This window comes from Balaenoptera physalus (genome assembly GCF_965194825.1).
Source record: "Balaenoptera physalus genome assembly, chromosome: 6".
NCBI classification, from domain to species: Eukaryota; Metazoa; Chordata; class Mammalia; order Artiodactyla; family Balaenopteridae; genus Balaenoptera; species Balaenoptera physalus.
In genome coordinates this window covers 90,754,442-90,768,657 of record NC_138885.1, presented here as the reverse complement: position 1 = coordinate 90,768,657, position 14,216 = coordinate 90,754,442, and the positions used below count along the sequence as shown (strand labels likewise).

At 38.3% G+C, this 14,216-nt stretch overlaps 1 protein-coding gene across 1 annotated transcript; it reads right to left on the bottom strand.

The window, feature by feature from the left end:
* Positions 1 to 558: 558 nt before the first annotated feature.
* Positions 559 to 14,121, bottom strand: LOC309663327 (mitochondrial protein C2orf69). Its single transcript, XM_082467240.1, has 2 exons — positions 13,622 to 14,121; positions 559 to 3,548 (listed from the first exon to the last, which is right to left on the bottom strand). Exons 1-2 carry the CDS (start codon positions 13,973 to 13,975, stop codon positions 2,721 to 2,723), a joined length of 1,182 nt encoding a protein of 393 aa, XP_082323366.1. The 5' UTR covers positions 13,976 to 14,121; the 3' UTR covers positions 559 to 2,720.
* Between the last annotated feature and the right edge of the window lie 95 nt (positions 14,122 to 14,216).

The following is a 14,216-nucleotide window of genomic DNA, read 5'->3' as shown; positions in this document are numbered from 1 at the left end:
AATATCTTATCCTCTAAAGCATGTTTCTCTTAAAAGCCCTTAAATGAAGTGTAACAGAATAGCTCTTTTAAGAATAATACTTTTGTTTCATATTTTTCCTCTTAAGCCTTAGTCTATTACACATTTCCATCCTCACATGCTGGAACTGTTTTGTCTGTACTGTATCCTCAGTGCCTAGACCTTCTTTGCCCTTGGTGGGGCTTAGATATTGCTTGAATGAAATGAAGAACAGATCACACCATATTCTAACCAAGTCTCTTGATGACAGCTAAAGGAATACAGATGATTGGCATAGAAAAGGAAGAACTTATTTTTGAGAGATTTTGTTGTCTAGGAAATCCAACAGAAGGAAATGATGCTATTTTCTGTGGAGCAATTTAAAGGAAAGAAGAGATGTATTTTTATAGGAAAGGTTCAAAGTTGCCTGTATGAAAAAACATGGAGGTTAATGAAAACACACACAAACCCAAACTGGCAAAGTGGAGAGAAATCGCTTCCTTCTGAATAACGATCTAAAGTTTTAACAAATCTAGTAACAAACAGCACATCCAAACAGACTTCTGTGGATTAAATTTAATACAACTGTACATTCATGCTGTGGCAGTAACAACTTTCACATTATTTGTTTGACTACATTTCTCAGTTGACTCTTTCATGACACAAACACAAAGCCACAATCCAAAGGATACACTAACATTTATAATAGTTTTAAACAAATGTGAAGAACAAATTTTAAGTATTAAACAAATATTTGAATATGGATCAACGTGAATATATTTTCATTAAAGAAAATATTTTTAGTTTTCAACACTGTCTCATTTTGATGCAATGGCAATTCCAGGTGTCCCAGAGAGTTATTCTTAAATATCCATTCAACATATAACAATTACAATTAAGCATTTACATGACTGGATAGCTACAAGGACCATATTTTAAATATCTCAGATTTTTAAATGAATCTTTCTGCTAAAAGTCATACATTTTCCATTTTAGTTAATCCTGTAGAAATAAGTGCCTTTCCTTCCCCCCTCATTAAAGTACTCAGTAACTTAGCTATGTTACATTAGATACACATAAATTTAACCAAGGATTATTAAACGTATTGAAAGAAGCCATCCAATCAATAATGGTGCTTTAAGACCAGGTAATAAATCAAATGTTAGAATCAGGCTGACTTGTTTCCTTGTTGGGAATTTTGGGTCTCAAAAGAAGCAGCAGGTATTTAAACCAAAGCAATATAAAACTACTGTACTTCATCCTTAAGAAAAAACCATTGAAAGATACTATTCTGAAGTTCATAGAATTTAAGCATCTGGTAAGTAAAAATCCTTTCTTATAAGTCTGAATATTTGGAATATATTTATAGAGTCATTAAAATATAATTCTGGGACGAAACCAAGAAATTAACATTTTAACTATTGTTTTATATATTTAGACCCTCTGGGTTATTGATATTAAGCTTCAGTCTTTTTTTCTTTTTCAGTCTGAAAGCAGCATGTTACTTCCCTACTTAATTATTTCATGACCTGCAAAAGCTAATTATTAATAAACAATTTTTAAAAAGACCACTAACCTTTTATTGTAATCTTTCAGTTAGTTGACATTCATTAGATCTTGGTTTCTCAAAATGTATTTATCTAGGTCAAGAAAAATGGGCAGAAGGAAACCTCACCCAAATTATGTAGCAGTGTTAAGCAAATTCAGTCTTTGAGCCAAAATTAAATCATTTGTGTCTTCAAACTTTCTCTTTCAACTTTTCATATAGCAATATAATTGTACATTTTGGCCAAGGAGAGATGCTTTCTTTGGGCAGACAAAATCATGCTTCAGGAGAAATAATGAATTAGTGCTATAGAATCTGTCTCCTTTTCAATAGGGCACTACCAAATAGAGTATTATATTTTACCTAAGTTGCCCTCTTTCAAAAGATGATAGGATGAAACAATTTTAAATCTGTACTATATTTTTACCCAGTATACATAATTATGTTCAATTTGAAACAATTTTCCAAAAGAACTGGTTTTTTGCCAAAATGCAAGAAACTCCAAAATGTCTTATCCAAAAGTTGTCAATTAAAAATTAAGCCGCAGTGCTTAAGTGTAGTATTTTTAAAAACTAACTTTATACTACCGCACATTCTTAGATATGTGGAAACAAATACATTTTGACTCTTAAGAAAAAACACTTGATGGCACACTGAAGAATGACACCATAAGTTTATAAACATAAGAGGCAGGGTATAGTTATTGCAAATTGATGGAGAACATCAGTGTGCCTTCGCTTTGTTTGAAGAGAAACAGTGTTTCCACTCAAAAGTTTTCAGTGCCAAAATACCTAATTACCCTTAAAGTATCACCAAAATTGGTTTTAAACATTACTCAGAAAATAAACTATTTCCAACAATAACAACCTTAATTGCCTTTTATAAGGACTATATTATAACTTTCATTCTTAAGGGTCTTGTATCTCCCTGTAGGATTATCACAAACCACCTTTTGGATTTCAAATAAACTAATTCTAACCCAGTCCCAATTAAAAACTATCCACATTCACAAGCAAGGAACACTACTGCACATTACACTCATAGTTTAGGAATGTGTGCTTCCTTCCCCCCACCCCCCACCAAAAAAAACCTGACAATGCATCTATGAATTACATCTCATTGTCTGAATTTATAGCACAAAGTGCTTCTGCTCTTCTGCATTAATAATACTGCAGTCTCAAAATACTTCATGAACCCTGAAGTGATTCTCTATGGAAGGAGCTTCGTTTGCAAAATGAATTTGGCTAGTCACCTGCATACCAAAATCTCCAAGTATCTGAACAAATTTCTTGTGCTCCTTTCCAATCCAAGATCTCATTGGATCATGTACTTGGTAAGGTGTTACATGGGTGTGAACAATAATCCCTGTTTGTGCAAACTCTTTCAAGACTTCTGGATAAGTAATCCAAGTATTGCTTCCCCCAGAATGACCTCCATCCAGCCAGTACATTGTTTTTATGCTTTTGATAAAAGCATCAATGTTCCTGTCTTTCTTGGCTTCTTTCAATTCAAAAAGCAACTGATTCAAAACAACACAACCTTTACTGAATCCAATCAAAGTAAAAGAAGCACCATTTAGTGATGGTGGATAAAAACTCATGGCAGACTCATCAAATTTTTCACAGGTCCTCTCTTTTTCTCCCCGGCAACCATTAGTAGTATGAGAAGAACTGGATCTACAATTAGATGCTTTGGCGTCCTTATTCAAATCTTTCACATTCTTCTTTGGTAGCAAACTCTTCTGACTTAAGTTAAAAGCATTAACTAATAACGTATAAAGGTGCTTAAAAGCTCCAAAGTCAGTATTGTGTTCTGGAGCACCAAACATATTGCTTTTCACAAAATTGTCATAGCAGCTGAATTTGTGCAGATGCATTCGGGAACACTTTATCACCCAAATATAACTATTGGGGAACCGGTGGGCTAAAATGGTGGCAACATTTTCTAGACTCCAGTTTTCCCACTGATAATTCTCAGGATGACGAGTCATAATGTCATGGTAATTCTGAAAGGTAAGAAAGATAAAACAAATATTAAATACACAGTTATGTAAAATTATTTCCACAAAATTAGTTTCCCATTTTTACTGGGGAGAAAGTAGGGATGTTATAATGACCTATGGTTAATGTACTAGAAATGAAAACTATAAATCTATTACCTTCTGGTTGTAAGATTTTAAACAAATCACTTCTTCAGTTTAAGCCTCAAATCCATCAAACACAGGGTTATAAGATAAAGCTAAATAGCACAGTAGAAATTTTAAAAATAAAACACTTTAGAACGATTATAGATTTTTTAATGGATTTTATTTAGTATACATATGATCTGTTATTCCTAACACATTAACTGAAAATAAAAATTTGGTTTCTTAGATTTTTTGACCAACACAGAATTTTAAAATATTTTCCTATTAAAGCTGCTATCCTGAACTCCTCCCTCTTTGGATTACTCTAGCAACCTGAATGCTATGTTTAATTTCAATTTTAGTATTACAAAGCTGCAATGAACATTATAGAAAAATCTTCATGTACATCTGTGATTACATCCTTAAAAATAAATTCCCAGATGTGGAAAAACTAGGTCAAAGAATATTCATAATTTAAGGTTGACTATATAGACTACAATACTGTCTTCCAGAGAAGTATGGTATGTACAATTTTTCTTTTATCTTTGTTAAATTTCATTGGCACAGGATAACTTATTCTAATTTGAATTTATTAAAAATTTAAATGAAGTTGAAATTTTGTTCATATATTTATTAGCCATCTGGATTTCTACTTGTGCCTGTTCATATCTTTTGCCTTTTTTTATTTGGTTTATTTATAAGTATTCTATATATATTAATAACTTTTTGTTTACGTTCTAGGACGTGCATGTAAGTTTTGTTTTCCTTTCAATTTTTATTCATAATATCCTTAAAAAAGGGAAATTCATTCAAATTTATTTCATTTATTCTATAAAATTTATTGGATACCTACTGAACAGTCATGGATCAGAACAGATGAAACCCCTGCCCACACAGAGTGCACATTCTAGTACAGAGATACATAATAAACTCCATGAGTTAATAGAGCAGCACCCTCCAACAGAAATATAACATAAGCCACATGTACAATTTTCCAGCAGCTACATTAAAAAAAAAGTAGGAAGTTAACAGGTGAATTTTTTTTTTTTTTTGGCCGCGCCCTGCTGCATGCACGATCTTAGCTCTCCGACCAGGGATTGAACCCATGCCCCCTGTAGTGGAAGCATGGAGTCTTAGCCACTGGACCGCCAGGGAAGTCCCAAAATTATTTTTAATAATACATTTTATTAAGCCCAATACATCCAATATATTATCATTTCAACATGTAACATAAAAAATACTGAGATTATTACATTTCTTTTTCTTTCTAAGTTTTTGAAATCTAGTGTATATTTTACACTTACAACACATCTCAATTTGGGTGCTAAATTTTCATCGGAAATACTTGATCTGAATTTAGATTTCATGAGATTTACAGTTGCAAAAGTAGATTCACATACCCAAGTTGCTCAAATACACTTCAAAGTTTTCCAGGAACTGAACTATCAGTTTTTAAATTTAAATTTAAAGTTAAATACAATTTAAAATTTAGTTCTTTGATTACACTAAATTTCAAGCGGTCAATAGCTACAAGTAGCTAGTGGCTAGACAGCACAAGACATTATACGGTGATAAGTGCGATGGATAACAAAGCAAGGGAAAAGGAGCGCAAAGTTTTGGAGTGGGTGGAAGATTATTTAAACACAGGGTAGTCTCCAATAAGGCAATAGTTGAGAAGGAGCTGAGGGACTGAGTCATGATTATTTCAGTCATAAGGAACTGCAAAAGGACCTGAAGTGGAGCCATCGTTGGTATAACCAAGATACACCAGTGAGACCAGTGTACCCCCAGTGAAGTGAAGAAGGAGCAAAAGTGACCACCAAGAGGGTCACAGAGATTGCTGGTGAAGAGGGGAGGTGCTGATCATGCCTTGTAAAATACCCTGAGGACTTTGGACTTTGCTCTGATAGGGTGTGGAGTAGACGGCTGATATAATCTGTTTGGAAGGATTACTCTGACTCCTGTGTGCAAAGGGGCAACAGTTTGAAGCAGGGAGACCAGTAGGAGGCTACTTAAGTATAACCCCAATGAGAGAAGGTGGCTTGAACCACAGTGGTAGTAGAAGCAAAGGTGGTAAGAACTGGTCAGATTCTGTATATATTTTGAAGGTAGAGTCAACAGCATTTGCTAATGGACTGGGTATATGGTGTGAGAGAAGAGAAATAGAATTGTAATTTTTCCTTATTTCTAACAATCATATACCAAACATTTTTAAATGCACCTCTCTTTTGACCTAGTAATTCTACTTCTAGGAATTTATCTCAGGGATATACTTGCACACATGCATAAGTAAATCTGTATAAGGACATTTATTCCTGCTTCAGAAGAATGAGGCAGTTCTATGAGTACTCATACGGGTTGTAAAATAAGGGCTAAAAAAACCCCTGAATGCTGAGCTATCATTTGTGTTTAAAAAAAAAAAAAAGTTTGCATCAGCATAGAATGTCTCTGGAAGGACATATAAATCAGTAACAATGGTTAGCCTTAGGGAAGGGAAATCGGAGACTGCCTCCATTCATCCAAAGGGATGAAAAGGAGACTTATTTTTCAATGTACAACCTTAAATAAAATGAATTTTTAGCAATATACACATTTTTCTATTAAAAAAATTAAGACTAATAAAAGTAATACTACAAAAATTTAGTCTACATGCAAAGGTATAAGGAAGATATAAAAACCACCAATCCATAAAACCACCATTAGAAATAATCACTATTAAAATTTTGGTGTCTAGTATTCCAGTGTTCTTTAGTATACATACACATAAACAAGTATGTATGTAAGAGAGCGTTCTTTATTTCTTCCCTCAGCAAGATGATACACACAGTTTTCACTTTAAAATGTTACAGGCATGATTCCTTATCAATAAGTATAGATTTGTATAATTTTTAGACTTTCCATCAAAAAGATTAATACCAATTGATACTTCCACTGGAAGTATATAAGAGTGCTTATTTTCTCACATCCTTACCCACACTGGCTATTAGCATTAATTTTTAAAAAATCTTTGCTACTAAGATAAACTATTTTACTTTTAATTTGCATATTTTTATTCCTAATCAGGTTGAACATTTTTCTATGTTTATTGGCAATTTTCATTTGTTAATTCTCTATTCATATCCTTTGATAACTTTCCCAACAGGATGCTCAAGTCCTTCTTAACAGTTTTTACCTCATTAAGTTTGTCATATATGTTAAAAAAAAAATCTTTTCCCAGAAGGCCATCATTTAATTTTTTATGGATTCTGCTACTGCCTTCTGCACATCCAGATTTATGAGATATAAAATTATCATAGGAGCTTAGATCTGAAAGGGCTCATCTAAATCCTTTTTTTTTGATAAATATCTCTTTTTTTATTTCAGTGAGACAGCAAATTTGGGCCCTTTCCCTTGTCCCTACCTATAAGAAATCTACACTCTTTTTCTGCACAGAACCCTTTCATCCAAAAAATGAAAGAATTTGCAATTCAGGCACCAATGTAAAGAATAGAGGGATGAACATGAAAGGAACTACCCCCACATGCAGAGGTGGGCATGCGCGCACACACACGGGCATCAGCAGAAAGGGAAGGAACAAATTTCCAACACAAATTGAAAGGTGGAAATATTCTTGCCTATTGAACTTTGACTTCCATTTCTTCATATATTCATCAGTGGGCATTTGGGGGTCACTAAGCACAGTTCACAGTCCCTCAAGAACACAGTCCAGTGGGAGAGACAGATAAATAATTACAAGGCAATATGATTACTGCTGTAAAGCAGGGATATGTGAAGAACTGTGAGGGGACATAGAGAAAGGGAGACTCAGGCTATGTTTTGGGACATCAGGGAAGGCTCCACAAATATATGAGCTCAGTTTTGTAGTATTAGTAGAAATTCCAGGATTATGCAGTAGAATTCCTATTATGTCTGAAGTAGGAACATTAGTCAGGTCTTCATAAAGACACCCAAATATTAGTTGGGAAGAACAGAGCCAACACTGAATTATTCTATGGATTCCTAAATAGTTAGATATAAGTGCCAAATACAAAAGAAAGCACAAATATCTAAATCGTTTTTATAGCTAAGGAAACTGAGCTCCTACAAACTATACAGTTATTTATATTATATAGTTATTTAATAAGCTAAAATGAACAAGATTTTATGACTCTGTTTAGTCTCTACCACATAGGAGGTGGTAAACCTAAAAACTTGGTATTTTCTTTGATTAACCTGAGTTTACATGATCAGAGGAGGAAAATGCTCATACTAAGTAACTGTGTGTATGTACTAAAATGTAAAAATAAGATTGTTACTCTTGTGTCTAAGAAGTCCAGATCTAAGAACAATGGATAAGTACTCCTATATTCTAGAAAGAGACACCAGACATTCCCATAGGACTTGCTAATAGGTAGTCAAAACCAGTTCTGCAACCCAGGCTACTATCCAAGGCCAATCTACAGAAGAGGTGGAAGAAGTGGGAAGAAAGGGTTTTCTTTTGAGAGAGTTTTCATCCCAGTTGGGAATGCAATGCACTTACTCTCCCTGTAGGGGTTAAAGGGTGGGAGGCATGCTTCCTCATTCCCCAGTGAGGCAGGTGGCAAGAGAATCTCCTGGAGAGATTAAGGGGTAGTTACTCCACAAGTAGATGCTTGCTGACCTGCAAAAACATAAAGGCCCATCCCACACTGCTACTGAAGTACTGGTACAAAGGATTTTTAGGAAAACTTGACATGTGTCTCCATGATAAAGACTTAAGTTAGGTGGACTATTGTTATAGCAGAGTGAGGAGAGCTATATAGGGTACAAGCTGTACTTCCATAAAAAATGGGTCAAGGGGGCACCTTCGCTGGGCATAAAGTGGACATCTCACGTAAGCAAGCTAAAAGGACCGTAACAGGAACAGCCTAAGAAGGCTGCTCGACATAGCACACGAAGCCCCAGGGTATATGGTCAGATGTGAAATAGTAGTGTGTGTGTGTGTGTGTGTGTGTGTGTGTGTGTGTTTGTGTGTGTGCACGCGTGCCCATGGTTCTTGGCACAGAGCTCCTTAAAACCCTTGTAATTTCATGGGTGATAGGGGTTGGTCACCAGAAAGACCAAGACATGATGAGAAGTTTGGAACTTTCAACCCCACTCCCCATTCTCCAGAGAGGGACTGGAAATAAAGTTAATGACTGATCATACCTATGCAATGAAGCCTCCATAAAAATCCCCAAAGTACAAGTTTGGATAGCTTCCAGGTTGGTGAACACAAGGAGGTGCTAGGAAAGCGGTGCACTCAGAGAGAGCATGGAGGCTCTGCACCTCTTCCCACATACCTTGCCCTATGCATCTCTTCCATCTGGATGTTCACCTGTATCCTTTATCATATCCTTTCATAATAAATGGGTAAACAGTATGTAAACTGTTTTCCAAAGTTCTGTGAGCCATTCTAGCATACTAACTGAACCCAAGGAGGGGGATCGTGCAAACCCCAATCTATAGCTGGTCAGTCAGCAGTACAGGTGATAAACTGGGACTTGGAGACTGGCGTCTGAAGTGGGGAGGGGAAAAGACTTGTGGGACTGAGCCCTTAACGTGTGGAATCTGACACTAACTCCAGGTAGATAGTATCAGAATTGAATTGAATTATAGGACCCCAGCTGGTGTTGCAGAGAATTGCTTGGTGTGGGGGGAAATACCCACACATCTGTTGTCAGAAATGTTCTGAGTGTGGTAATAGTGTGAATAGCAAAGGAGAGTCACACAGGAGAAGTGAGTCTTTTCCTACTCACCAGGACATACACTTAGGGCATGGTCATCTATATATCCTAGTGTTTAGGAAAGCAAAAGTTTTTAAAAGCTAAACTTGGAAATGACCCAAATGTTCGTGAACTGCTGAATGGGTAAGCAAATTGTATGTCCATACACAGAAAACTACTTGGCATTAAAAAGAAATAAACTCATGATAGAGACAACAGAAAGAATGAATTTCAAAAGCATTAGGCTAAGTGAAAGAAGCCAGACACAAGACTACATACTACATGATTCCTAACTAATGAAAATCTAGAAAAGGCAAAACTGTACTGAAAAGAAAGCAGATTAGTGGTTGCCTGTGGCTGAGAAAAGAGATTGACTAAAGTAGGGCACAGGGGTACTTTTTAGGGTGATGAAGATGTTGTATTACATGATTATTGTGATGGTTACGTAATTGTAGTTGTTGAAATTCATCAAATTGTAAACTTACACTTAAAAATAGAAATACCGGGCTTCCCTGGTGGCGCAGTGGTTGAGAATCTGCCTGCCAATGCAGGGGACACGGGTTCGAGCCCTGGTCTGGGAAGATCCCACATGCAGCGGAGCAACTAGGCCCGTGAGCCACAACTACTGAGCCTGCGCGTTTGGAGCCTGTGCTCCGCAACACGAGAGGCCGCGACAGTGAGAGGCCCGCGCACCGCGATGAAGAGTGGCCCCCACTTGCCGCAACTAGAGAAAGCCCTCGCACAGAAACGAAGACCCAACACAGCCATAAATTAAAAAAAAAAAAATAGAAATACCTACAATTCTGTATCCTGAGGATTTAAAAAGCAAGAAACTCAAGAAAACTGGACAGTACCTACTTAAAATAATTCTGATCCCCCTCCAAAATCATTACTGATAAGAAAAACATCAAGAGGTACCTAAAGAAAAGTGAATTACTACGGCCTCAGCTATCCTGTAATTCAAAGGATAAAAGGGCAAGCATAGAATTAAAAAGGACATACAATAAAAGATGACTGCAAGAAGAACATCAAAAAAGTAATGGTAATTAGCATTTAAAACTACACTGTCAACCAGATCCAATTAACATCAAATAATGAATCTGTGTTAACATGAGGCAAAACTTCTAATGGTATCCTACAAAGTTCTGTTTGGCCCTATTCTGTTCAATATTTATCCAAATTAAAAATAAAGATATAGAAAGAATGCTTATTTAATCTATATATGATATAAATGAAAATAAAGGTTTTAAAAGGATCAATACACTAAAAGATGAGCTGTATCTCACAGGGTAAATTTCATCAGAATAGACATTAGGCTCAAAAGAATCAAGTGCAAAGAGAAGGAAATCTGAGCCTAAAAGCCCTTCATATAATAATAGCCAAGTAGCACTTAATACATTGTTCAAAAGAACTTACACACGTTTATTCATTCAACAAGCTATCTACTGAACACCTACTTCATGCCACTCACTAAGCATCGCAGATACAACAGTGAAGAAAACAGACGTGAAGCGTGCATCATACTAGTGGAAGACAGACAAAACCCAAAATGAATAACTAATATAGTAAATGAAATGGATAAAAATAAATTATCCTAATTATTTATTAGGAGAAAAGTTGACAGGGATCCTGTGCACATGTATGATTATTAAATAGGATGGTCATCAAAGGCCTCACTGTGAAGGCAACTTTTGAGCAAAGACTTGAAATAGGTGAACTAATGAATCCTTATAGACATCTGCAGGAAGATTGTTCCAGGCAGTACGTGCAAAGCTTGAGGTCAAGTGTGTCTACCATGAGCAATATGAAGAAGGCTGGTGTGGCTGGAGCCTTCTGTGGAGAGTAAAACAGATAAAGGAAACAGTCAAAAAAGCAGCAGGGTGGGAATTCCCTGGTGGTCCAATGGTGAGGACTTCGAGCTGCCACTGCAGGGGGCACAGGCTCAATCCCTGGTCAGGGAACAAAGATCCTGCGTGCCAAGCGGTGTGGCCAAAAAAGAGAAAAAAAGAAAAGCTACAGGGTGGGAAAGGTAAATAGAGTGAAGGGCCTTGCATGCCATCAAGAGGACTCTGGTTTCTACTCTGAGTGGCATGGGAAGCTGCTGGTGTTTTGAGCAGAGGTGTGGTATGATTTGACTTAGGTTTTTAAATGATTTTTCTGATCACTTCTAGATACATTTAGAAGGTAAAGCCACTTTATTTGCTGATGTATTAAGAGAGGACAAAAGGATAATTTCAAGATTTCTAACTTGAGCAACTAAATAGGAAGTGTTTCCATTAACTGAGAGACAAGATGATGACTACAGGACGAGCAAGTTTAGGGAGAAAGATCCAGAGACTTTAGGTTTGAGATATCTATTAAATGTCCGAAAGGAAATACGTGCACGTAACTGGCAAGTCTAAAGTTCCAGGAATATGTCTAGGCTAGAACACAAATGTTGAAGGTCGTCAGAGTATAGGTAGCATGTAAAGCCACAAGACTGAAAGAGATCACAAAGGGAGTAAAGGTAGTCAGAGGAAAAGTCCAAGAACTGAGCGCTACAGAACTCCCCAATAATTAAAAAGGTCGTCAGAAAGATAAGAAGGGAGGGTAACTCATTGGGTATTCACATACTTAATCCTCATTGATATCCTATACATCATTATTCCCATTTTGTAGTTGAGCTGGCTGCAACACAGAGGTTTAACAATTGGCCAGATGTTTCATAGCTAAAAAGTGCAGAATCAGGGTTTAAAACTAGGCGATCTGGCCTCAGAGCCTTTGATGCATTATTAGTCTCTATGTCTTCTCTAAAAGCCCTGGGTTTTTAGAGGACTTCATACTCTGCATAAATCAACAGTATATCACTGTCCAAAAAGCTAATGGAATCTCAGGCTACATAAAGAAATGGATGATGTCAAAATGAAAGGAGGTATTAGTCTAACTACATTTAGCATTTTATAGACTTCACCTGAAGATCTGTGCTATATTCTGACTTGCACACTTTAAAAATATTTAGTAGGTGTTCAATGAAGGTTAGTTATCATTATTATCATCATCATCATTATTATAGATGCACACAGTAGCTGGTCCACAAAACCCTGGAAGTCACTGTCAGCAATGCCACGCTGATTTCCCAAACTGAGCAAAAGGGCATCAACTGAGTACATTAAATTCCTCCTCTTAAATCTAAATACTAGTTTTGATTAGCAGTCAACTAGACCAGTCAATTATTTGGAGGGCAAGAGAAAAAACTACATATACCTTCATCATCATCTGACTCAGGGCACAACGTTCGTAAGCATATTTTTTTAAAGCACTAATTTCAAAAACAACAATTGTTTAATAAACTGATTATTTCACGGTTTAAGAAACACATCCAGCCATATTTTAGCTTTACCTGTCTATACCAGCACTACCCAAGAGAACTCTGTGATTATGGGAATGTTCCGTGGAAATGCTCAGTATCTGCACTGTCCAGTACAGCACACACAAACCTTAGGGGCCACTGAGCACTTGAAATGCAGCTAGTGCGACGGAGAAACTGGATTTTTAATTCTATTTAGTTTTAATTAAATAGCCCCATATAACTAATGGCTACCCTATTAGACAAAGCAGTTCTAGATTAAGATCTAGATTAAGGCCCAGCTTTCCAGGACAACACTGCCATGTATATTTGCCTGCAGCCGCAAAATTAATAATAAAGATAAAATCACACACAAAAACAAAAGTACAGAATTTTGGTGAGCATCAAAATATTGACATGCTCAGCAATTACTGTCCCTTTTCATCCACCCATTCTCCCTTTCTTAGGGTTACTGAGAGTGTCACACCCTAGTACTAGTATTTTGTCTGTTTACTTTTTAATAACTGCCAGCACGCTAATTTAAAAGCCCTCTCTCCGCCTCCTGCCCCCCTCCCCCACCGATCCTCTGAGAAACCAAGTTATAGAATAAATACACATTGTCTCGTTTCTAGGTCTTAAATTCCACCCCCTCGAAACCTGGACTGACGGCTGGCTCTTTCGAGGTCGTAGCCCTCCCAAGGACACCTCCTGTCTAGGGCTCTATCAGGAGGGGGTCAGGGCGTGGAAGGGGCGGTTCTGGATTTCGTGGAGCCACCCCGTTTAGCGCCATGTGTGAGTGTGTTCAGGCGAGGCAAGGAACCGGGCCCCAGCTACGAGGGAGGAATCTCGAGAATTCGCATATGTACAAGAAGAAGAAGCATGTGCCCAGGCAGGCCGCAGGTTACCTGCACATCCCCGGGGAAATAGAGTACGTGATGCTGGGGCGGTGGTTGCGGCTCCTCCTTCGCCAGGTCCCCATGGAGGTCCCGCCGTTCCGGTCCCTCCCCGGCGGCCGCCACCGCCGCCGCCAGCAGGACCAACTCGTTGCCTCGCTGCGGGTCGGCTCCTGGCACCGCGGACAGCTGCACGCACTGCTGCCTGCGCCGCTCGGCTGACGGGGAGCAGAGCGCGCCACTGCGGCTGCTGCTGCCGCCCAGGTTCATGGTTCTGGCCTGAGAGTTGAACGCTGCGACTCCGATTCCGAGCTGCGGCAGCAGGAGAAGCAGCTGCGGCGACCGCAGGAGCCCGAACCCCAACATGGGTCGCCGCCGCCAGAGCGGTTCCTAGGGTGTGGGAGGGCCTGAGGGAGGACGTTCGGCCGGGCGCCCAACGGTCTGCGGGAGCGACCCGGGCGAGAGCCGACCCCGAGGGCAACGACGGCGTCAGAGGCCGACGTCCGCGCGCAGCGTGCGTAAGGGAAGGAGGGGTGTGCGCGAAATCCGACTCCGGTTCCCGGAGGGAGCGATGAGGAGGGGGGGGCGTGGCCCGAGGAAGGACGTT

Coding starts and splice junctions, on each gene's coding strand:
- LOC309663327 (XM_082467240.1), bottom strand. CDS start 13,975: ATGTTGGGGTTCGGGCTCCTGCGGTCGCCGCAGCTGCTTCTCCTGCTG. Junction 3,549..13,621: donor ATTTCCCCGGGGATGTGCAG/GTAACCTGCGGC, acceptor CTTACCTTTCAG/AATTACCATGACATTATGAC.